The sequence below is a fragment of the Thrips palmi genome, unplaced genomic scaffold, assembly GCF_012932325.1.
Source record: "Thrips palmi isolate BJ-2018 unplaced genomic scaffold, TpBJ-2018v1 HiC_scaffold_18, whole genome shotgun sequence".
Lineage (NCBI taxonomy): Eukaryota > Metazoa > Arthropoda > Insecta > Thysanoptera > Thripidae > Thrips > Thrips palmi.
Genome location: NW_023144627.1, coordinates 1,274,165 through 1,299,816, shown reverse-complemented (window position 1 = coordinate 1,299,816; position 25,652 = coordinate 1,274,165). Strand labels below are relative to the sequence as shown.

Below are 25,652 nucleotides of genomic sequence, written 5' to 3'. Positions count from 1 at the left end.
CACTGGCAGGCGATTTACCTAGGATGTAATGGGCGAGGAGAACATTTTTGCTCCTATGGCTTGGGTCCATATGTACCCAAAATAAGACAGTTCATGGATCGGCAGTGCTCGCTCTGGACGAAAAACACTGTAGATTTACAAGCATTTGATTCAGCAGTATGTGGTCAATATTGTACGATGTATCTACTGTTTAAGGCACATGGTTTCTCCATGCGAGATTTTGTATCTTGTTTTACTACAGAATGTAATCAAAATGATGAATTTGTTAAAAATATGTTTCAACGATATGCAAAAAATGTAAAACTTTGTGACGATGTGCGCCATAAGAAAGCACAAACATGTTGTAACAAAAGACAATGTAAAAATAAAAAATAAAGAAACAAAAAAACAATTTGGTTATTTGATTTGGATTCCTTAATCCCACTCAACTGAAGTGTCCCACACAATAAGAGTCACTAACAGTAAAAATCACAACCCTGTGTCAGAGGAACCCAGGCAACTTGTGGGTAGTCAACCACCGTGTGTCTGAGCCAAATCCGTGACCCCAGTGTTCGCCAGGCGACCCCTTGGAGATAGGCAACCGTTACCCAGTACCAATTATACTACTAACAGCAATGGTGGTTCAAATTTGCTCCCGCAGTGACTAAATTGAGATAGCAGCAAAGCAAATGTGTGATCTTATCCCACATGATTTCATATCCCGCAGTCAAAGGGACTTTATACAAAATATGAAAGAAAATCTTCCTGCTAACACTGCCATGATTGCAATGGATTTTAGCATGAATTTCAATTGTTTAATTCAAGGAGCTGTCCAATCCTACCACTGGTCTCCAAAACAAGCTCAATTCATCCAACCGTCATTTATTACAGAAATAGTGACAATGTTGTTACACATAGGAGCCTTATGGGACATTCCATGTGAAGTCAACCAGGCCTTAGCCACCATGGGCTCCGATCCGGTTCTCGTTTTCAGGGTTTGTTACCCCTATGGTCCCATGAAATAATCGGTACTTGGTTTGGGGTCCGGCCCCCCAGGGGCTGGGCTATGGCCAATTTACTTTTTTGCTAAATATTGAAACAACGCAACTTTGGAGGGCAATATCTCAGCAACCATTGGTCGTAGGTCACATCCGAGACCAGATTTGGAAAGAGGATGAAAAACTGAATCTTTTTGGTCTTTGAAGTTTTTATGTCCAAAAACTTTTTATAACTTCAAAACTTTAGTTAAGTTTTCAAATTAGCGCCATTTCCTAGATCCTCAACCGATTTTGACCAATCTGGGCTTAAAAGATAGCTTGAACCCTTCTCTAAACGAAAATGTTAACCAAAAAAATGTGCTCGGCTTCGTTCCCGAGAACGAGCCATTTTCGTAAACCCCTGCAACCACGTATTTCACCAAATTGTAGTGACGGCCGCACTCGCTACCACACTGGACGCTCTCTTAGGTGTTTTCGGCTCAAAGCAAGCTTCCGGGTTGCTTTTCTAAGGTCAGGGGACCCAAGCGCCTGTCAGGTAGGCCAACAATCAGCAGCCCTGCTACGCACTAGTGACGACCGGGTGGCCTACCTTGCCCCTAAAGAGGTAACAGGTTGTTTTATTATCATAACAATACACGTGGATACCTCGTTAACGTTCTCAGATAAGACTAATCTGATATCGATGTGACTAAAGATAGTCAACTTTATTTGCTGGTGGTTCCGCACTGCCAACCGGTGTAGCAGCAGCCCACCTGCGGTGTGAAGGGCTCTCAAAAAAGCTCAGGGACAACTTGAGTACACTGCGAGAAAAGATCACGGTAAATCCTGTACTGATTACTCCAGACTTCACCGTACGTTTTTTGACAGGCAATACCGTGGTTTTTTTTCACAGGCAATGCCGTACTTTTTTCTACAGGCAACACCGTACTTTTTTACAGGGAATCCCGTACTTTTTTACCCGGCGATCCCGTACTTTTAGTACCTATCAAAAACTGCTATAATTTTGTTTAGTCGGTTGACCATCTTTTTCCAAGTTCCTGATGCACGCAACTGCTGAAGTCGGACTCCTGGACCCCCCTTCCGACCACTCGTTGAAAAGGTCTTGACGAGACCTATCGAAAGGTGCGATAAAATTTTTCAGTCGGTCGACCCCCTTTTTTCAAGATCCTGATGTGGACAATTCTTGGAAGCGGCCTTTGTTGGGACCAAATCTGGTCCTTCCTACGGCATGGACTGTACGAAAGAACGGAAAATACTGTTAAAAGACTACGGAATATTTTGTAAAACAAGTACGGTAAATACTGTAGACTGTACGGTGGATACTGGTTTTTGAAGTACGGTAAAGTTTGGCAAAAAAATTATCCAGGATTTACCGTCATTTTTTCTCAGAGTGTAGCCTTTTTTTGTTGCCACATTGATTATTCTGCCTTCAACGCTCCGCTATCTTTTTCTTTCTGAAGGGGGCTCACACTCTAAATGTCTTACAATGAAGTTTGACCTGTGTTATTCGTATGTTACAGTGGATTCGGCGCAAGCATAATACGAAGCAATATTCCTTCGTAATACGAATCTTTTTACCTTTTTCATTGTAAGATACAAAGAAAAACCTTCCTAATACGGAAAAAAACCACCTTCGTATTATGCTTGCGCCATTTCCTTCGTATTATGGGAAATTTCTTCGTAAGACATTTAGAGTGCACCCCACATCGCCAAATATTTGAAAGCCCCACCAATTAACACCCTCCAAACCCGTTATGTTCCTTCCAATGAATATACACCCGCCGCGCCGTACCCATTCATCCCATTGTTTCCTGTGAAAGTAGTGGGGAAGTTGCAGTTCGGGATATAATTTTTAGAGTCCCGCTATGACCACCGAAAACTGCCCCTCGTGGAAGCACTTCACCTGTCTTCACACTGTCTACTTGGTGTCTTGGCAGTTCATTTCCGATCAGAACATTTTTCTTTCTTGAAAACTGGTTACACACAAGTAGTGTCAGGCAGTTCATTTCAGTTTAGAACCTTTTTTTTTCTTTTTTTGGAAACTGGGTACGCAAGTAAAGCCGCCCGCTACCTTAGCTACTTTAAGGTCACAAATATCAACGTCGTTCACACTTAATTCTTGTGGACTTTTAAAATGCATAGTTATGCATTTTTTATGCATAGTTATGCATTTTTTATGCATAGTTATGCATTTTTTATGCATAGTTATGCATTTTTTATGCATAGTTATGCATGCACAGATACGTCCATAAGGTATGAATAAAATTATGCATCACTGTGTACATATTATGCATCCTCCTGCATAAAATGTACACAGTGATGCACAATATTATACATAACGTATAGACGTATCTGTGCATGCATAGCTAAGCATAAAAAAGTCCATAAGAATTTAGTGTGTTCAAGATTTACAACCGTTCAGAAGTAATCAGGCCGGCCTCGGGATAACTTCGCAGTCAACCCAGTTGCAGAAGAGATTCTCTTGACTGCCGACAGCACCCATCTGAACTCGAAACTTGTAGCGGCCATACGGCATGATCTTGAATTTAGGAAATTCCCACTTCATCGGTTCGTTCTCGATCGTGTGGGATCCCTAAAGAGAAGAACGGGCGCACATTGAAGGATATGTAGGAAGTAAGAGATTGGAGGTCAGACGAGGCATTTTTTTAGGATTTTCTTCCAATATGTGAGAGGATTATGTACACTCTAAATGTCTTACAATGAAATTTGACCTGTGTTATTCGTATGTTACAGTGGATTCGGCGCAAGCATAATACGAAGCAACATTCATTCGTAATACGAATCTTTTTACCTTTTTCATTGCAAGATACAAAGAAAAACCTTCCTAATACGGAGAAAAACCACCTTCGTATTATGCTTGCGCCATTTCCTCCGTATTATGGGAAATTTCTTCGTAAGACACTTAGAGTGTACGGGAAGTCACATCGAAATCGAAGATGAGCTATTTTGAAAACAGCGATTTTACAAAAAAAAAATTAAAAAAAAAAATCCTTAAATGGAGGCAGCGACATGAAAACTTCACCCAATCGTCTCGAAACTATTTCTATCGTGTGTCACTCCATAAATCGAAGAGCGTACATTTTATGCTCTAACTGGAGCATGCCTGCACGCACGCTCTAGCTAGCGCATGCATGCTATGTACACGCTTCCTGATGCAGGCAACTCCCTATCCCTTATGCACTACATGTATGCTTCAGTTAGCGTGAACATGGCATGTATGCTTTGCTTGTGCAGTGCATGCTTGGCAGGCATGCGCTAGCTAGAGTGTGCTTGCAGGCATGCTCTAGTTAGAGCATTCAATGTACGATCTTCGATTTGTAGAGCAGCTCTTTTTACGTAAAGAACCATTGTTAGAAAAAATCTAAAAACTTTCACTAAGTACGGAGAAAAATAAAGAAAGTGTCTCGTCAGGAGTACAAACATTCATTTTTATGATATTTAGTACTTACTCCTGACGATCTCGTTCGTCGTCAGAACGAAATGTTTGTTGTGACAACAAATTGATAGTACGCCTAACAACTTTTTTTAGCTATCCCAAAATCAACATACAATATCGTTGTCACAACAAATTCTTTTTTTACGTGTCGCACGCTGCTTGCACTGCATTGCCTAAGAGTGTGAGAAGTAATTTCGCAGGCAAGGACGGTCTTTGATTGTTGTCTTGTGGAAATACCCCCCGCACCGATCACCGATCGCTCTGTGGCTTTTGACAATACCCCTTTATTCTCTTTAAGCAATAATCCTCGCTCTCACATTGGGCTTGGGCGAATTATTTTGGCGTGGGTGAGATCGAGAAAGGGTTAAGGGACCTCGGGTGAATTTTAGAGGGTGAATTAGCCGTGGGTGTATTGACTTAGGGTCAGATCGGTTTGGGGTGAATAACGTCTGGGTGAGCGGGCCGGACCCCGGAACGCATTTTTCTACCCTTGGGAATACGCAGGGTTGCTTTCTGTCTTTTGCCGGCGTTGTGTTAGTGGCCTTCGAAAAGAGGCGGAAGAGGGCGGGCAGTTGTTCTCGTATCGAAGAACATGCATTGCCAGGAAATTTGAAAATAAATGCATTCTCTTTCCACTCGTTATTCGCGCGAAGTGCCATGCTGACGCGAGCCTGTGAAAAAAGGGGTAAGTCCCGATAAGAGGAGAGTCGGGTCCACATGCGATTCAGACTGCATTTTCGGCACTGAAAATTGGATGGTCGGACACATGGCCAAATTGGGGTGCGACAAAAAGTCACGCCGAAAATTGGCATGACAGGAGATTCACGCCTTAAAACGGCATGACATGTGCGTCACGCCGTCATCTGGCGTGAATGTTCTATGTGGAGCGCAAGAACGCGTTTTAAGAGAATAGTCACGCCAGAAACCGGCATGACAGGAAATATACGCCAAAACTTGGCGTGAATTCGGAGTCACGCCGATTTTTGGCATGACGTTTTTGTCATGCCGTTTCTCTGCGTGACATTTTAATTCACGCCCCTGCAGCGGCACGAAGTCACGCCGGTAGATTTTCAGTGGGGGTATTACACGAGTGTTTGCCCCCTCGGCGTACCTGGAAGTACGGCTTTTACCGTAGTTTGTACACTGCATTTTGAAGATGGGGCCATAGATTCCATTTCAAGGAGTTGAGTGAGTTTTTAAAATTGCCTTGATTGACTTTGCTGATAAGGAATGGGTGTCTCTCGGCTAATGCACTGTACAAACTACGGTAAACGCTTCCAGGTGCGGTAAACATCCGTACTTTCAGGTACGGTAAACCCTGTACTTTCAGGTCTTTCAAGTAAGGTAACCACCGTGCTTCCACGGCAAATCCCCCCGTTAATGCATTAATGGCGAAAACCGTATACTCACAGTGGTCTCTTAATTTCTTACTTTTCTGTTTTCAGTGCTACCGACAAGCGCGATTTGTGGTGCTCATAACTTTCGGATCCCACTGCTTACCCAGAGGTTGTCATCCAGCTCTTTCTTGAAGCTCAGATTCCCCGAGACTGTCTGCGTTTCGAAGGGTCTGGACGGGTTGAAGTGACTTGGACGGAAGTCTAGTGTGTAAAAATGGGGACTATTGCGGTTTTGAAATCTCTCAACCCTCGCATACCAATCAATGGACCCTAAAAGTCAGAAGCACCCGAAAAAAAGCCGTTTGGGTTAGAACGACATAAATTGTTGGTCAAAGAATGATTTTTAGGATCATTGGTCAACCCTTTTGGGGCGTTTTGTGTTAAAACAAATAGGTAATGGCTCCCTTCAAGTGGATCGTGGGCAACCCCAAATCATGGGCTAATTGGCCCCTTTTGACCAAATGGTCCTATTTCTGGCCCTTTGGTTTTTTTCTTGTTTTTGAACAAGGCCTGATTTTCCCCTTAAAATTGTTGAGAATTTCCTCATTATATTTTTTTGCTGAGTATCAGTTGAACCAAGTCCAAAGTTCACTTTAAGTTTGAACACTATATGAAGAGGTACCATTCACACGTCGGGAAATCAAACGACCAACCAAAGAATGAATCATGAAGTCCTTTAAAGCATTTTTTTCCTTCAGCTTACATTTTCTCCTGGCCTCCGACAGCAAATAAGCTTTCCGATTTAAAAAGGTGAAAAACATTCAACTGGTGAATCGTTCCCTAAATGAAAGTGTCACATGGGGATTTAAAAGTTTTAGGAAGCAGAAAAAGTAAAATTCATAGTGAGAAACGAGCCAAGCTTATTTTCTACTTGCAAACTCAAGTGAAGAACATCTTAGAGATATGCTTAAATGTATTTTAAAGGTTAAAAAGCGGACCGGTGGGAAATAGAAAAAGTTCCAATGAGCTATTTTAAGGCGGTTTCCAATTCTGATCGCTACCATTCCGTCCTTTCGAGGAGAGTCACGACCTATTGCACGTCAATTCTCCTTCATGATACCTTCCTTTGAGTCTTCTTACCGCTGTTGGATAGCAAGCCGTTTGGGAGAAAAAGCCAAAGTCACATGGTGGCCGTGTCACATGGTACCCCACCTTCCCTTAAGTGTACGCTTGCGAGTCGCATCTCTCGACACTCCTCGCATACGCAATGAATGGACCCTAGGGCAGAAGACCCTGAGCTTAAAAAGGGGTTTTAGCCGTTGACGTTGAGAAGACATATAATTGTTCGGTCAAAGAATGATTTGAGGATCATTGGTCAACTTTTTACTGGGTTGTTTTGTTTATTTATAGTAATGCTCCTTCGTAGTGATCGATGTCAACACAAGTGATCATGGGCTAATTTGCCTTCTGACCTGAATGAGTCCTTATTTCTGCCTTTGGTTTTATTTTTACTTGTTTGTCCGACACATAGGGCCTGGTTTTCTTGTATTTGATGCAACTTCGCACAGTTATTCTTTTTAAAAAAATCATTTAACAAATCGTACCGAAAGATTAATTTAAGATTCGAACACTGATTATGAAGAGGGAACATTCTCACGATCGAAATGCAAACGACCAACCTAGAAAAAGTAATCATGTAAACTTCAAAGCAATTTTTTGTCTTCAGACTTACATTTTCTCCATGGGACCTCACTGCACAGCAAATAACATTCCGATTAAAAAAAAAAAGCGTTAAAATGTGTTCGTTTCTAAAATAAAACTCTCATGGGTTCACTGTACTACAATGCAGATAGTAAGTTCATAGTGTGATCAATCATTCTCACTTTTCTACTCTGCAATGACTTATATTTTCATCCTAAATTAGGTCATTTTGGACCAAAAATTTCAAGTCAAGTTTTATATTGTTTCCTGCAGTTTTTGGTGTGCTGAACTCAAAAATGACTTCCAAAATTTTCCCAGACTCACATTGAACCGAATTTTGACCAATTTTAGACCAAAATTTTTATATCAAGTTAGACATTGATCCCAGCAGTTTTTTGTGTGCTGATAACGAAAATCACTTTCATTTCGACTCCAGACTTATATTTTCATCCTAAATTAGGTCATTTTGGACCAAAATTTTCATGTCGAGTTTTATATTGTTTCCTGCAGTTTTTGGTGTGCTGAACTCAAAAATGACCTTCAAACTTTTCCCAGACTCACATTTAACCGAATTTTGACCAATTTTGGACCAAAGTTTTTAAATGGAGTTTGACACTGATCCCAGCAGTTTTTGGTGTTCTGATAACGAAAATCACTTCCATTTGAACCCGTGGTCTAAAGTTCACTGAATATGAGTCCTTAAGATGGACATTTCATCTACTCAAGCAAAGTCCAAAGTGCACAAACTATGTCAATTCGCATCGCTCAGCCACACTACGCGCCCAGACTAAACGGCGCGTACCCCTAGTATTAACTGTGATAACGTCTGCCAATCAATATTGTTTTATTCACAATGAAAGAATGACAGAATGTTTCATAGATATTACTTATAAAATTGAGAATTCATTAGTTAAGAAAAAAGAGATATCGAATAGTGACCCAATCATACGAGTAACCAATTAAGCGATTCAATGCTGGCAATTGAATGTTACTCGACTGAGGGATTCACATTGGTGTGGCATCAGGGAATTGGTGATGACAGTGGGTGCTTCATGAAGACAGTGTAGGAATGTACAGAAATTGAGTCTAGATAGTTGTTTGTAGATTTCAGTGTACTAGTCACAAAAGCTACATTTATTTCAATGCCAAACCTACACTTTCACCTAGAGCTACGCAATTTGGGGCGAAACTTTCTAATTTGAGAGTCATGCGTTTCCCTGCAGTTTTCAGTGCGCTGACTTCAATATTGACTTCTAAATAGTCCCCAGACCCAAAATTTAACCGATTTTGGGTCAAATTTTTTAAATTGAATTGCACATTGATTCTTGCAGTTTTTTGAGTGCTGATAGCAAAAATCACTTCCATTTTGACATCAGACTTATATTTTCATCCGAAACAAGGTCATTTTGGACCAAAATTTTCAAGTCGAGTCTTATATTGTTTCCTGCAGTTTTTGGTGTGCTGAACTCAAAAATGACTTCCAAAATTTTCCCAGACTCACACTTACCCGAATGTTGACCAATTTTGGACCAAAATTTTTAAATCGAGTTTGACATTGATCCCAGCAGTTTTTGGTGTGCTGATAACGAAAATCACTCTCATTTCGACTCCAGACTTATATTTTCATCCCAAATTAGGTCATTTTGGACCAAAATTTTCAAGTCGAGTTTTATATTGTTTCCTGCAGTTTTTGGTGTGCTGAACTCAAAAATGACCTTCAAACTTTTCCCAGACTCACATTTAACCGAATTTTAACCAATTTTGGACCAAAATTTTTAAATCGAGTTTGGCATTGATCCCAGCAGTTTTTGGTGTTCTGATAACGAAAATCACTTCCATTTGTACCCCTGGTCTAAAGTTCACTCAATATGAGTCCTTAAGATGCACATTTCGTCTTCTCAAGCAAAGTCCAAAGTGCACAAACCGTGTCAATTCGCATCGCTCAGCCACACTACGCGCCCAGACTAAACGGCGCGTACCCCTAGTTTATTTCCCATTTTTCACCGTTTCGTCCCACTGTGCTGCCTTCGCGAAGAGCTCGGCTCAGTGGAAGGCGATACTGTGGTGAAACGCAGCCCACTGGCAGATTAAAGAAGAGGCTCTCAGAAGAGGTGCTCAGGAAGAAAAACACCGCTGAGGGAGCCACCATCCACGGAAGTTTTTTTGGCGTGGAGCTCAAGTACGGCTCGCTCAAACCGGGCCCATGCCTGGGCTCTGACCATCGGGGCTCGAGTCGGACTCGGGCTGGGCTCTGGCCCGAGAGCTCCACCACTCAGCTCAGAAGTGTACACAGGATTACTGATTACAAGTGATTACCTACAAAAATACTCAAAAAACTCTATTATTTTGGCCAGCCTAGAGCATGTTTGGCCTATTTTCATAGGAGGGGGTTCCTCCCCCCCCTCTCCAAATTGGGTGGTCGGATCGGGGCTTATAGGTCAGGACTTCATCGGAGTCTAGGGCAGGTCATCGGGGCTCAATCGGGCCAGACCACTCCTACAGCTTAACCTGACTCGGATGGACTCTGCCGGGGCTTAGCCAAGGCTTAGCCGGACGGGGCGACCGGGCGGGTCAGGGCCGGGACTGAATAGGGTCGGGGCCTATGGGCTGGCACTTCGTCGCAGCAAGCCCCGGCCAGAGCGAGGGGTCAAACACTCTGATAATCGTGTGTACCGTCAACGGGGGTAACTTGGGACACCGGGGGTAGCTTGGGACGGGACAGTCTGCCCTGTACAGCTTGCTGGTGCTGCCATTCAGCGACGGGGGTTCCTAGCGTCAAACCCGCGGCAGGGTTTTGTTTCAGAGGCCACAGGGCACGCGCGGAAAGGTGGAGAAGGTGCCTAACATCACAATTAGTATTTGAGAAACGGGAAACTACACACTAAACTTCTTACGGATACATCCTATCTGTATTACGGACATTTTTGTGCAATTGCAATTACGGATAGATTTTGCTTGTAATACGGATGAAATCATCCGTATTACAAAGAGTTTTACGTCCGTACCATACGGATATTTTCGTCTGTATGTTACGGATGTAAAACTCTTTGTAATACCGTGAAACGGGGTAATTTCGGACACTCGGTGTAATTTCGGACAACTCTGCCCGGAAGCATGGCGATGACGCTCCCATCTAACGGCCAACTTGGAGGCTTGTCCCGTTGCGCGCATCGCATCGGCCACACTTAATACCATCTGATCAATCACCCGGAGGCCAAATCTGGGGCAAACTTCAGGAGAAAGAGTGGTTTTTGTATTTAACCATTTTTACCTAAATTCACTTTATGCGTAAAAACTTTGACTGGCAAGCCGAAACTGTTCATGGCCGGTTCATGATGTGATTGTTTTTCGATTTGATCATGTGAAGAGCATACTGTGTCAAATTTTCAATCACCTGGGTCAAATAGTATGGTTTATATGGGCTCAAAACTGAAAAAATGTTACTTTACGGGGTAATTTCGGACATACAAACGTCATGTCAGGGAGAGTTGGTATGCCCTGAACACTTCTAATTTCGCAGGGTTTGAATGGTGGAAGCTGAAGAGCTCTTCTGAAAGTTGAAGATGATCCAATAAACAACGATATTCCCCAATAGTTACAGCGGTTGCCTTGTAAACTTCGAATTTCATAAAAATGGGGCAAAGCTACATCTTTAATATTTAGTTTTATGTGTATATCCTACGTTAGTGTCAACGACTGTTTTGTGATTAATTTTCTTTCATGTGACATGAGAGTTGGACTTGGCGAATGGCTGCATAGCTCGACAGTTTACTACAATTGAAACGCAAAGCTTTCCACTGAGCCCCTGTATCTTCCTAACCATACGACACGACTACTTGCCCTTCCTATGCAAATATGCATGTATGTGATCGTATGTAATCTTGTAGAGGGAGATTTAAGATTCACTTTCGCGTAAAAAAGTATGGCCCGAGTTGCCTAAGAAAGCTTGTCGGTCAAAGATTAAAAAATAGAAGCGTTCTAAATGGCTCTACTAGTTCCACCCACTATTCCTGAAATCGAACTACATATGAGTGCAAAAACATGCCTTCAAATTATGTATGAATGGCGACCCCTACCTTACCTTTACATCTAAACCCTTACGAATTTCTCATATAATCATATTAGCACTTAAGAAAGAGACAGTGATCGATTTTGGGACCAAAATCAGAACGAAAAGTCGTTTTTTCCTGGGGTGTCCGAAATTACCCCAAAACACGGGGTAATTTCGGACACTGCTTCGGACCCTCCACTGTAAAAACGGCGAGGTGCAGATATTTGAAATAAGCGCCAAATCGAAGCAAAAGGTTGGAAGATGATAAATTTTAACCCTCAAGTCCATGACAGCACCACGACTTTCACAATTTCAAAAAAACATATCAAAAGTGTCCGAAGTTACCCCGTTTCACGGTACGGATGATTTCATCCGTATAACAAGCAAAATCTATCCGTAATTGCAATTGCACAAAAATGTCCGTAATACAGATAGGATGTATCCGTAAGAAGTTAAGTGTGTACATAATAGGGTTTTTGACAAAATATGTCAAATATTGACAAGTTGACCCTAGTGCAAGGAGTGAAATGCAGATTTGGCCGATTAGTCTTTCTAGGTTGTTAGATCATACACAGACAATAACGTTCGCAAAAGGGCGTTGATTATAGTTTTCCCATCTTCGGTCCAGACTTCAATTTATCAAAAATCGAAATTTTTCGGGGTAACTTGGGACAGTCTTTTCCTCATGTTTCCAGCAGTCCTAGCCTCCTAGGAGTTGACTGACCCGGTCTCTGACATAACTTTAACTTCGGATTTTACGCTGATGATGGGAAGAGATGCCTTGCTCTGCAGTTTTGTCTTCTGGTATAATCCATATTTTGAACTTTTCAGAAAATGCCTGGAAAATACCAGTAGAAAAGAGAGTTTCACGCAGAGCCCTAGATAAGTCCAATATCGGTCCTACAAGTGTTCGTAGGCCTGAAATCTTGGTCTACATGTTGTGACTTAAATTTATCACATCCATTGACATCAATAGATGCATGGGAATGTAGCTAATTACCTACTGTCCCAAGTTACCCCCGGTCATGGGGTAACTTGGGACACTCTTTCGAGACCGCTTGTAAACGATATAATCGAAGCAAATGAACCAGACGAGCATGAAATCATGGGAAAAGGGTCAAACTTTAACATAGGGTAAGGTTACCAAACATGGATCACTTTTTAAATAATCCTCTCTATATCGAAATTAAGTATGGGTTGACTTCTATTTTTGAATCTTATGTTGATGTTTGCCTCACTGGTCATATGGCTACCAATAATGGTACCTCTAGCTCGAATACTGTGGAAGTTGTTAGGACAAGAAAATATGGCTATTTTTGCTAAGGTTAGGTTAGGTTGGTCCAATCATGGATCACCCCACCAGCGTTTGGACACAAAGTAAGGTATGCATTCAGTAGTCCCAAAATATCAAAGTAGTCCGTCTAAAGTGCACGATGAAAAATTTTGAAGTGACTGCGGTGATTGCTTGGCCCAGAATCAGGGGTGCAAAAATCACCTTTTTGAACGTCATTTTTCCATCGATTTTCGGGGGCCTGTTTTAGGTGTCTTTCTAAACGCAACCCTGCAGAGTAGAGAGACGCAGTTGCAAACTTGTCAGACTCACATCGAACAGTCAAAGGGTCAGTCCAAGCAAGGAAAGACAGAAATTTAGAATCTGGCCACCTGGTCTTTAGATATAGACCCCCAAACAGAAATGATCCATGTTTGGTACCCCGATCCATGTTCGGCACTTTACCCTAGTTAGGATCCAATGGTCTGGGTTGAGAACCTTGCCTCTGGCGTTTAAAAAACGTGAAAAACTGTCCCAAGTTACCCCCGTTGACGGTGCACTTCTGCCAGTAATCATTAGTAATTACACGCCAAAACTGGCTATTTTCGCTGTCGTTATCGGATTGGGGGGGGGGGGGGGGGTCCTATGAAAATAGGCCAAACATGCTCTAGGCTGGCCGAGGGGCAAACAACTTGAATTTAGGTGTACATTTTCCGTGAAATAACGGTGAAATAACGTGAAATAACGGTGAAATAACGTTGAAATAACGCCAAAATAGGCGTGAAATAGCGTGAAATAGCGCGAAATAACGTGAAATAACACGAAATAACACGAAATAACGTTGAAATACCCTTGAAATAACGTTGGAATAACAATGGAATAATGTGAAATAACGTGAACTTGAAATAACGGTGTACAAATTTTGACGAAGAGTTGTTTGCCCCTCGAGGCTGCCCAAAATAATAGAGTTTTTGGCTGAGCGATAGCGAAGCCCTTGCCGTGTTTGGGCGCTCCGAAAAGTGACTGGTCGTGCGTCCTGTCTATCTCTCTGTCTGTATGTAATCACTCACGTTTCTCAGCAACTACTGAATGAATAGTATCCAAATTTCACACCTGATGTCTCCTAAACATCCTACAGGGGGAGTTTCTCTCAGATTAACAATTATCATCGTTTGAAATATTCAAAACATCATTTTGAACTAGGTAATTAGCCTGTTTAGGTTAGTAGCAGTGTGTGGCTGACCAATTTCTCATACCGGCTGCCGCGCTTGCAAGCCGTCTGCAAGACGGGACGGCACTTATGCAAATAAACAAACTAAAGAGCAAAGGGGTTCTCAAATAGGTACTGAGATAGTTTTTTAACATTCTAGAATGATTGAAACCCTTCCGGAGTGTCAACAGAGGAAAATACGGAAACTAAATGTGAGAATGGTTTACGTGTTTCGTTCCCCTCTCCCCCCTCCCCCGTCACAGGGGAATCTTCCTTCAGGTCAGAGCACTGAGTGTAGTTGTGGATTGTAAATAGAATGTTTTCTTTGCCTTTGTGTGCATCTACTGATTTTATTCTCTCTGATACTATCCTAATTTTTAAAATTCATACTTAATAAAATCAGGTTAATGCATGAATAACTTCTGTTGAAATTAGAAGACATGCTAATTGTCTTGGTTTGTCTCGGGGAAATGACACTCTATTGCAATGCTGCAAGCTAACATAAATATTCTAGTACTTACATCTATTGATTAAAAGAATTCATAAATAGATGTATTTTGTGCAATAAATAATCCATATATTTAGTGCTAACAGATTTTGAACTGATATTGGGTTCAATGAGACGATTCAGGTTTTGAGCGGTGGGTGACTTGGTGACTTGGTGGCTTGGGGACGATTCCTTTCACTTCACCAAAGCTTGTGTCCGACAACTGGAACCAAGTATTGGTAATGATTTGAAAGCTGGCTTTCTGAATGTAAGCCCAATGTTAATACTATACTGTATTCTTTTACTCTAAAGATAAAATATCACGAGGCATGAATAAGGTAAATTAAGGTGGCGTATTGAGCAACAAGTGGCTTCTGCATTTGACTTCATGAGACGATTCACTGAATTTGACAAAACTTGTTCTCCGTCGAATGCTTCAGATCAGCCTGCCCTAAACTGAGTCACTTAATAAAAACTATGATTACGTATTCCAGTCTATATTGTTCAATTCACTGGTTTTAAATGAAAGAATGACAAAAGGCTTCTCAAATATAACTAATAAATTTGTGAATTCATTAGTTTGAAGAAAAAGATGTATTGAATAGTGAGTCAAGCAGACGAGTAGCTAATTAAGCGATTCAATGCTGGCAATGGAATGTTACTCGACTGAAGGAATCGCATTCACTGCAAAAAACTCCGTGGTTTGGCACGGAAAATGTACGGAAAAATGGGGTACAGACGGGTACCGAAAAGGTACGGACCTTCTGTACTGGTTCTCTGTGATCCCCATAAGGATCTCATGTAAACGGGTACAGAAAACATGTACAGAACCTCCGTGGTTGGGAAGGTACGGACGGTCCAGGTAAAAAATTGACCAGACATGTTCCGTGTAATTTCTGTACTTTTTTCTATCAGTGTGATCCCAACAGTTTTTTGTGTGCTGATAACAGTAATCACTCCCATTTACACCCCAGACCTACATTTCACTCAATATGAGCCCACAAGCTGCAGTCCGAAGTGCACAAATTCGCATCGCTCAGCCACACTTACGCGCCCACTCAAAACGGCGCGTACCCCTAGTTTTAGTATTTTTGTAGGTTGAGATTCCAAACGCTATGAGTATAGCACGTATGGTGCAATGCAGCTGAGATATCGCACCATACGTGCAATGCCATAGCCATATTGCACCTTACGTGCAATGCATCCCGAAAAGGCCCTATGCTAATGCATGGGAATGGGGAGGCATTGCACTTCACGTGCAATGCTTTTGCATTGCACCAATTGACGCTATACTCATAGCGTTTGGAATCTCAGTGTAATCACTGGTAATCAGTAATCCTGTGTACACTCCTGAGCTGAGTGCACTGATATTCCAAACGCTATGAGTATAGCACGTATGGTGCAATGCGCTGTGATATCGCACCATACGTGCAATGCCACAGCCATATTGCACCCTTGGTGCAATGCTTTCCGAGAAGGCCCTATGCTAATGCATGGGAATTGGGAGGCATTGCACTTCATGTGCAATGCTTTTTCATTGCACCAATTGACGCTATACTCATAGCGTTTGGATTCTCGGAGTGGTGGAGCCCTCGGGCCAGAGCCCAGCCCGAGCCCGACTGGAGCCCCGATGGTCAGAGCCCCGGCATGGGCCCGGTTTGAGCGAGCCGTACTTGAGCTCCACGCCAAAAAACTTCCGTTTTGAACAGTTTTTGTAAAGCTTTTGGGTCAAATTGCAACTTTTTTTGGCGTGGGGCTTAAATGGGGTGAGAGCCCTTTCTTTAAGGGGAGGTTCTGGTGAAAATCTTGCTATTTTCCAAATGGATTCCACTGTCACAATTTGTTCGGAATATAAAATCTTTCTTTTAGGAGACTAAAATTTGACTTTTGAAGGCACATGCCAGGCTCTGAACCCAGCCGAAGAGTCTTTTTGAGCCTATTTTGGCTCTATCTTAAAAAATCTCCTTGCGCATACTATTTTGTCGTAAAAGGTTGACCTTGACATTTTTCACTTCTTCGATTCATTTTCAAAAAATTCCGGCATGCATAGCTCAAAATTCCCATTATATTATTAACTGTAAGCTTTTTAAGCTGAAAAGTCCCTAAAATTTGTCAATTTTGTACATTTTTGATCAATTATAGTGAAATGCTTGGTTAGAAAGCTTGCGAATGAAAATGTTATTTACAGTTTGAGTTGTGCATGCCGACATTTTTTTAAAATGAATCGAAGAAGTGAAAAATGTCAAGGCCAACCTTTTACGACAAAATAGTATGCGCAAGAAGATTTTTAAAGTTACACCCAAAATAGGCTCAAAAAGACTCTTCGACTGGGTTCAGGGCACAGAATGTGAGTCCCCAGTGAAAATTTTTATTAATTACTTGGTAAGACATCAAATTTTTAACTAATTTTCACAGTGGGACCTATTTAGGAGAAAATAGCATTTTCACCAGAACCTCCCCTTAATCTGCCAGTGGGCTGCGTTTCACCACAGTATCGCCTTCCACTGAGCCGAGCTCTTCGCGAAGGCAGGCAGGATACGTGTCGTTAAAGGCTCAACAGTCTGAAAAGGTGCAAAAACAACGTTTTTGGCACCCTACGAAAAATGGCTAATTTTAGAGCCGCGTATCTCCTGAATGGTTTGTCTCACGGGCCTGGGCGTGAGCTCATTGGATTCCGTGGCTTTTTTTCTACAACATGAGCGTTGAATCGTGTCAATGGGTCTAATAGTTTCCGAAATCCCAAGATTTGGGTATTTTCCTACATTTTGGCCCTTTTTCCCAACTTTGGAGGCCGATATCTCTGTAAGTATTGGTCGTAGATCAATTCTGAGGGCACCATCGAGTTCCTTATATATTTAATTTTGCATCACAGAGCCAATTTTCATCCACCTGGCTTAAAAAGTACGTCTCGTATAAAAAATACCCAAAATACCCAGCTTTTTAAAGAAATTAAAACAAAGTTAGCTATAACTCAGCCAAGAAGGCTCCGAGCGACAGATAATATATACAAGAATTAACAGAAAAGATTTTCAAGAGTCAGAAATTTTTTTTGGATGTTTCCGCTGAAAGTCACAACTCAACCATCTTTTAAAAGCCGCTTACATTGAGTCCTTTCTTGACTTGTCGAAGCTAAAAATGTTTTGTAGGACCATTTTGACTAAGCGCATTACCTTCCAATCAGGGCATACAGGACATGAGCCCCGTCCCGTTTGAGCCCCGATGGTCTGAGCCCGGACCTGAGCCCCAACCTGAGCCCGGGTTGAGCCCCGACTTGAGCCCCGACCCAAGCCCCAATTTTCAGAGCCCGGATTGAGCCCCGACCTGAGCCCGGTTTGAGCCCCATTAGAGCCCCGCGACCTGAAATCACGTATTTTTGCATGATTTATTCAATAAATGTTATTGCCACGGGGCTCAAATGGGGCTCAAACGGGGCTCAAACGGGGCTCAGGTCGGGGCTCAATCCGGGCCCTGAAAATTGGGGCTTCGGTCGGGGCTCAAGTCGGGGCTCAACCCGGGCTCAGGTCGGGGCTCAGACCATCGGGGCTCAAATGGGACGGGGCTCATGTCCTGTATGCCCCAATCAGCTTTGTTCGAACGGAGAAAAATTTCACTGAAAACATTTACTGAAGATCACAAAAAAGTCATCGATAAATTGTTTATGAGGACAAACTTCGTCTCCTACATTTGCAGAAAATAAATTCTATAGATTATAAACAAATTTGTCATCATATTTCTACTGACATTTTAAATTTTCTGTAATTAAGTAAAAGATTGTCTATAATTACCAAATTTGTTACCGCTAATTTATCTGTATCTCATGTAAAATTTATTCGATATGTTATTGGAAATATATACCATATCATAGTAACGCTCTAAAATCACTAAGCCGTAGAGTAAATTTTCTACAATATAGGAAAATTAATCAGTTAAGGTCTGAGAGTGCACCTGCTAAAAACGACTTCTGTGACTGTGCGGAGCTATGACAAGAGAGGAACAAACAAGCTAGGGCCCGCCCTTCCGTCGAACCGAGTTGCCAGCTCCGCTTCGCCGGCAACTCGGTTCGACAGGGGGCCGGCCCAGCTTGGCCTGCCGGCGGCCTTTTCTCGGGCCTTCGGTCCTCGCATCGGTTACCAGACATAATGTCCATGAACTTAATGTCCAATGTCTCAATGTCCATGAATTTATGTCCATGTGCATAATGTCCAGGTTTTAATGTCCATGAATGTTAAGTCCAAGGGGTAAATGTCCACGCACAAATGACCATGTTTCATAATGTCCTTTAAATATTGGCCAGGAAATACTCCGTTCTGGCAGGAACATTCCAATGGTCAGGGAATCGCCATTTTTAGCAGATGACACCGTTGCTAAAGCTAAAGCAAGCTAAACAATTGCAATGAAGGTGTCAGCTTGCTTTTACTCTCGAGATAGTTTTAAGGCGGGGCGGGACCATGCGTGTGTCCGTGCGTGAAGCCGGCCTGGGCTGGAAAAGGGCATGGGGCCTGGGGCCGCCCCCTCCCCCCCCCCCTCTAACTCCCCGCCGCCAGCGCAGGGCGCAGTGGCGCGGCGTGCTGCGTGCCTAGGCAAGGCTCGGCCGGCTCGGCTCGGCCCTCAAGCAGGGCCGAAGCGTGGCCTGCTCAGCTCGTATCGCCTTCGGAGCTAGGTCGGCTTCGCTCGGCCGATGCCGATGCAGGATGCAGCGTGACACCGCCGCCGGCGACGCCGCATGCCGCTGGAGGCGAGGGGAGCGGGGGCCTCGCACTGCACAACAACAACAGTGTCGCCGGCTGGCCTGAAGGAGCGCGTTGCGTGTGTGGAGTAAAAATAAAAACAATGATCCTGACCCTGAATGTATATGCTGTATATATTTGTAAATAATAAATCCTACAGTAAATTTATTTTGAATTATTCTTATTGCAAATGTCAATTTTGGTGAATGAAGTGATAAACAAGCATATTAAAATAAACATTCTCATTACAATGTCATCTGCTTCCACGTTAGCGTTAGCGTTAGCGTTTTTTGGAGATACTTCCCGCGCGAGGGATGTTCGGGAGGCAGGAGTTCCATTGTTACCCGTCTCATAGTAAAAATTTTCAGTCATGGCAGAAATCATTCAATCTCATAAAGGAAAGCCCCAGTTAGTTTACCGCATGAGAAACGTCTTAGGGAGAGCGACAATAGGATCATCTGACCTAAGATATTTTCATAACAGCTGCACTCTTAAAAGCCTACGAATCATTTGCTTCATAACTACAAAGCAAATGAAGGCGTTGTAGAATTGCTTCGTATTATGAAGAAATGCTTCGTATTACGAAGGATTTTGCTTCATAATACGAAGCATTTCTTCGTAGATTTTACAATGCCTTCATTTTCTTCGTATTACAAAGCGATTCTTCGTAGAGTTTTCACTGTGTGTGGCGTGGTGTTGTTGCTGCGGAGTGCTGGTTCCCGGTGCTGCTGGACATTCTGACTCATGGACGAAATGGTTTCTGGACCTTAATTTGGAGGACCTTTTTATACATGGACATTTAAACCTCATGGACATTTTGGATCATGGACATTATTTCTGTGGACCTTATATGGTGGAATGCTCGCATCAGACCCAACTTGGCCAGTCGAAGGGCCGGGCCTTCGGCCCGCTCGCATCACACACACCGTGAGCGGGTAAAGCAAAGTTATCGATGTACCATCGTGACTTAGGCCCGCCCTTCTATTCACAATATGCAATAGTCCTTACACTTTTTACTCCAACTGTCCTTAGAATATGCCCATTTCATTTGTCTCTTCGCCCTCATTCCGAAAATACCCATATTTGCCATGCTACTGCAACTCCTTGCAATAGAGGCACAGCAGGAGCGCGAAACGAGTCCGTCGCACTTTTTCCCATAACTCATGAAGGCGGGCTCCTGGACTTTCCTTCCGACCCCTCGTTGAAGAGGTCTTGCCAAGACCTATCGAAAACTTAAGTAAAAATTTTCAGTCGGTCGACCCCCTTTTTTCAAGATCCTGATGTGACTAATAGACGAAGTCGGGCTCCTGGACCCCCTTTCCGACCCCTCGTTGGAAAGGTCTCGCTGAGACCAATCGAAGTCTGCAATAAATTTTTTTAGTCGGTCGACCCCCTTTTTTTGAAGATCCTGATCTGGCCAACTTGTAAAAGCGGCCGATGGGGTCGGGACCAGGTCCATTCATCTTGTCTCGTCGCCCCGATTCCAAAAATACCCCTATGTGCCCTGCTAGCACCAATAATGGCGGAAATCCCCCTCCCGCTCATGTAAACCATGATGCACCTGCAGCAGCCCTTGTGCGACCCGGACAGGATTTGCACCACCGGATTATTTGTTTGGACGGTACTCCTGAAGTACCCTCCAAATCTGGTTACTCTAGCTCAACTCTTTCCTTGTACACAGACGCCAACAACAACAACAACCCTCCCCCTATTTTTTGAATAGAAGGGCGGGCCAAAAAAGGAGGCCATTTCGATGCCAACCACCGGGCAGTGTCGCACTTTGTTGCCCAACTTTGGGCGATAAAGTGTATCTCGCCCATAACCCAGGGAGAAAAAAAAAAGTCCAAATTTTGTCAATATGACCTTAAAATGAGCGACCTTCGGTCAAAATTTGGTCCGTTTTGATGTCCAAATAATGTCAGTGATTTCATTTTGACTACCTGTTCTCGTTGGGTAATACGGTATTGATCAAAACTCTTTCATTCTCAGTGTCATGTCTGCAAATGGAACGCATTGTTCTACCCTTGGGAATACGCAGGGTTGCCTTCTGTCTTTTGCCGGCGTTGTGTTAGTGGCCTTCGAAAGGAGGCGGAAGATGGCGGGGAGATGTTCTCGTATCGAAGAACACGCATTGCCAGGAAATTTGAAAATAAATGCATTCTCTTTCCACTCGTTGTTCGAGCGAAGTGCCATGCTGACTCGAACCTGTAAAACAATAGCCGGAAAAGTTGCGATAAGAGAAGAGTGGGGCTGCCCAAACTCCGATGCAGACTGCATTTTCAGAATATAACGCGAGTGTTTACCCTCTCGGCGTTTTGAAGATGTGGCCATGGATTCCATTTCAAGGAGTTTGAGTGAGATTTTAAAATGTCCCAGATCGACTTTGCTGTATAGGAATGGGTGTCTCTCAGCTAATGCACTGTACAAACTACGGTAAACGCCGTACTTTCAGGCACGGTGAACACCGTACTTCCAAGTCCAGCAAATCCCCTTAATAGATTAACGGCGAAAACCGCACATTTTACTCACAGTGGTCTCTGAATTTCTTAAGGGAGAGTGGGGCACCTCCTGCCACTTTTTGGGTTTTGTCTCTGGTTTGCGTTGTTTCTACTTGGTGACGAATATGTGTAGTCGAAAACTTCATTGGTCCTTAATCTACAATAACCCGTTGATAGAAACTAAAATATGTCACGTTTATGTAGAGTTATCTCCTACTCTAAGCACCTCTGCAATTGGCAGTAGGTGCCCCGGCCCGGGGCACCTACTGCCAGGGACAGGGGCACCTCCTGCCAAGGGGCGGGGCGAGTATTCCCTGGGAGAGTGGATGGTCCTTGAACCTAAATTTTGTGGCCAATTGATATGGTGATAAAATCATTACTGGTCAGAAAGACGAGCTTCTCGTCGATTTGGAGCTGTTCGAACATATCCTCAGTGGTGCTGCGGTAGAAAGGTCAACCCAAACGTGGTTATTTGAAAATCAAAGCTGTTGCAATGTCAAAACAGGTATTATCCCACTCATATTCACGTTACTTGTTCCCCGAAATCATACTGGTGCCCTCAACTAAACATGAACTCAGTTTGGCATGAAATATTTTGCCAATTAAGGGATTTTAAGGTGACAGTACCTGCCCCAGCCAAAAGTGGCAGTAGGTGCCCCACGCCATGCATGAGAGAAAATTGGCCTCAGCACTTTATCGGTGCAGCGCTGATGTCATCCCAATGTTGCAAAATGCTCCTAAAAATACCAACTATCGGACAGGAAAACCATTTTTTGATACCCGAACATTGGAAGTGACTGTCAGAGGACACATTATAGTCAAAATGTCAGAAAAGTGCTCGAAATCTTATCTTTTAAAGTTTGATTTCACACTAGGGCTACAATTTTAATCTGACCGTAACCATTTTTTGGCATTGAGGTGCATATGGTCATACCTTGATTTAACCAAATTGGCTGCTCAACAGTGCGAGTGGTTTGCCCCCCACGGCACTTTGGCAGGAGGTGCCCCTGGCAGGAGGTGCCCCACTCTCCCTTACTTTACGGATTTCAGTGCTACCGACAAGTGTCATTAGTGGTGGTGCTCAAAACTTTGGGATCCCACTGCTTACCCAGAGGTTGTCATCCAGCTCTTTCTTCATGCTCATATTCCCCGAGACTGTCTGCGTTTCGAAGGGTCTGGCGGGATTGAAGTGACTTGGACGTAGGTCTAGTGTATAAGTATACTGTTCTTGCGAGTCGCATCTCTCGAAACTCCTCGCGTACGCAATAAATGGACCCTAGGGCAAAAGACCTTGACCTTAGAAGGTTTTAACCGTTGACGTGGAAGAAATGTACCTGTTCAGTCAAAGAATGATTTGAGAATCCTGTCAACTTGTTCTGGGTTGTTTCGGGTTTATTTAGACGCTGTAAAATTTTATGTCCGAAATTAACGACGGATCCTTTGGCAAAAAAAATTGCCAACGGTTCCTTCGTACATTTACGAAGCTCTTCGTTTATTTACAAAAACCTTCGTTAATTTTTTGAACGATCTCTGTCGATTTTACAATCACAATAGAAATTTACGAAGCACCTTCGTAAATCTAAAAAGATGCTTCGTAAATTTACAGGGAACCTTCGTTAATAAACAAAGAACCTTCGTTAATATACAGAGAACCTGCGTAATTATACGTCTGGGATTAACGACGGATCCTTCGGCAAAAAAAATTGCCATCAGTTTCTTCGTTTAGTTACTTTTGGACATTCCCAAAAACCTTCGGAAAATATTCCGTCGTAAATTCACAACATAATTTTAACAGTGTAAAAGTGACCATGGACTAATCTGCCGTCTGACCTCAAAACGTTTATGATTTATTTGAGTTCTTATTTGAAGGGATGCTTATGAAGCGGACGAAGTGGAAAACTCAATTTTGGTCGTTTTTGGACGCAGGATTTAGAGATCAAAAATGAGAAACGCGGGCTAGAGAAACCTCAGTACGGGTTTTTGGGACAGTAAAAACGTCAAGTCGTATTTTCTGACATCAAAAATGCGACGCAAGGAAACTTATAGGTGAGCATACACTGTAAAAATAATGTGTTGAATTTACGAAGGTGCTTCGTAAATTTCCATTGTGATTGTAAATCAACAGAGATCGTTCAATAAATTAACGAAGGTTTTTGTAAATATACGAAGAGCTTCGTAAATTAACGAAGGAGGCAGATTCCAGACCTAAAGGGCAAGCCATTTGCCAACACCTCATGGATTTGGACCAAACTTGGTATACATATACCTTAAGAGTCAAAAAAATTTTTGGTAAAAAAAATTTTTTTTTCAAAAAATTTTTTTGTTAAAGATAAAAACATGTTTCTAGACAATTTGACGTCATCACCAAAAGTGCTCAAAATTTCACCAAAGACTCATCATTATGTTCTCTTTTCACATGCCAAGTGCCAATACGGTTAACTAAATACTTTGGGAGGTATTAAAGTTTACGAGTTCAAAAGAGACCAAACCCGTTAATGATTTTCACCTAGATTTGCTTCTATTCCAGTCAGCAGTCATATTTCGACTAAAGTAAAGCTTCGTCTTGAAAAATTTAGAACCAGACTTGATAGTTATACTGAGAATGATGCAATTTAAGGCCACATAAGGAATGTTCAGTGATATTTAGTCTTTTCTATGTTTAGTAATTCAATTGTTTTTATTGTATTTTAAAAGTTTTTAAAAAAAAATTTCACCAAAAATTTTTTTGACTCTTAAGGTATAGGTGTACCAAGTTTGGTCCAAATCCATGAGGTGTTGGCAAATGGCTTTCCGTTTAGGTCTGGAATCTGCCAGGAACCGTCGGCAATTTTTTGACCGAAGGATCCGTCGTTTATTCCGGACATTAATTTTTACAGTGTGTGTTTTTAACTTTACCCGTGAATATCTCCTAAACCATTTCGCCGAAAATTTTCATACTTGGGCTGAAATAATTTTGAGTAATATCCTATCAATGTAGAGCAAAAGAAAATTTCTGGAATGATAATCCTGGAAAAACCTATTTTCAGTATAGTCCCCCCTTAACCTGTTTGTCCGACCAGGGGGCGGCAACGGCCTAAGAAGCGTGAAGCCATGCGCGAGCGAGGTGCAGGGGTTACTTATTTTGCTTCGATTGTAAGATCTAGCCCGTTGATTGCAAAACACTTTGCACAGATCAAAAGACCACAAAATTTGGGGTGCATTAGGCCTAGTAGACTGCTCGATACTTCGAATTCAACCGAACACAAGGGCGGAATCATTTACATCAACATGGCGCAGTTTTTCCCCCCAAATTTTATGAGTTTTCGTGCTTTTACTGCACCTTAATGTGAGGTAATGGGAGAGTTTCGAGAAGAGCAATTAGCCTAATCCACCCTAAATTTCAAGCCCTTTCCAGCGGTGCAAAGCGTTTTGAAAAACACAGTCTAGTTTCCATAATTTCGAACAAGTGCGCAACCTTTGCACTGACGGCGCCAGCATCGCTTCACGCTCTCCCTAGGCCGTTGCCACCCCCTGGTCCGACACACAGAGCCTGGTTTTCATTTGAAACAACTTCGCATAATTAATCTTAAAAAATAAATCATTTTACAGGACTTATGAAAGGTATCGAAAGATACATTATGGAACACTGATTTTCAAGAGGCGGCAAACGAACAACTTAGAAAAAGTAATCATTTCAACTTCAAATCAAGTATTTGGCTGAAAACTTACGTTTTCTCCATGGGAGATGCTAAACATCACTGCAGAGCAAATTGCAATTTTTCCCTTTAACGCGAAAATGTTTGTTACTTAAGGGGAGGTTCTGGTGAAAATGCTATTTTCTCCTAAATAGGTCCCACTGTGAAAATTTGTTAAAAATTTAATGTCTTATCAAGTATTTATTAGAATTTTTCATTGGGGAGGCACATTCTATGCCCTGAATCCAGTCGCAGAGCCTTTT

General features: G+C 42.5%; 1 protein-coding gene across 1 annotated transcript in view; it reads right to left on the bottom strand.

Moving 5' to 3' along the window:
- Positions 1–3,405: 3,405 nt before the first annotated feature.
- Positions 3,406–25,652, bottom strand: part of LOC117645510 — a 59,367-nt gene continuing 37,120 nt past the window's right edge. Inside the window, exons 4-6 of the mRNA XM_034385770.1 lie at positions 22,824–22,991; positions 21,240–21,422; positions 3,406–3,570 (exon numbers count right to left, since the gene is read on the bottom strand). Coding sequence (XP_034241661.1) covers positions 3,406–3,570; positions 21,240–21,422; positions 22,824–22,991 — 516 coding nt within the window. The remainder of the gene's footprint in view (positions 3,571–21,239; positions 21,423–22,823; positions 22,992–25,652) is intronic.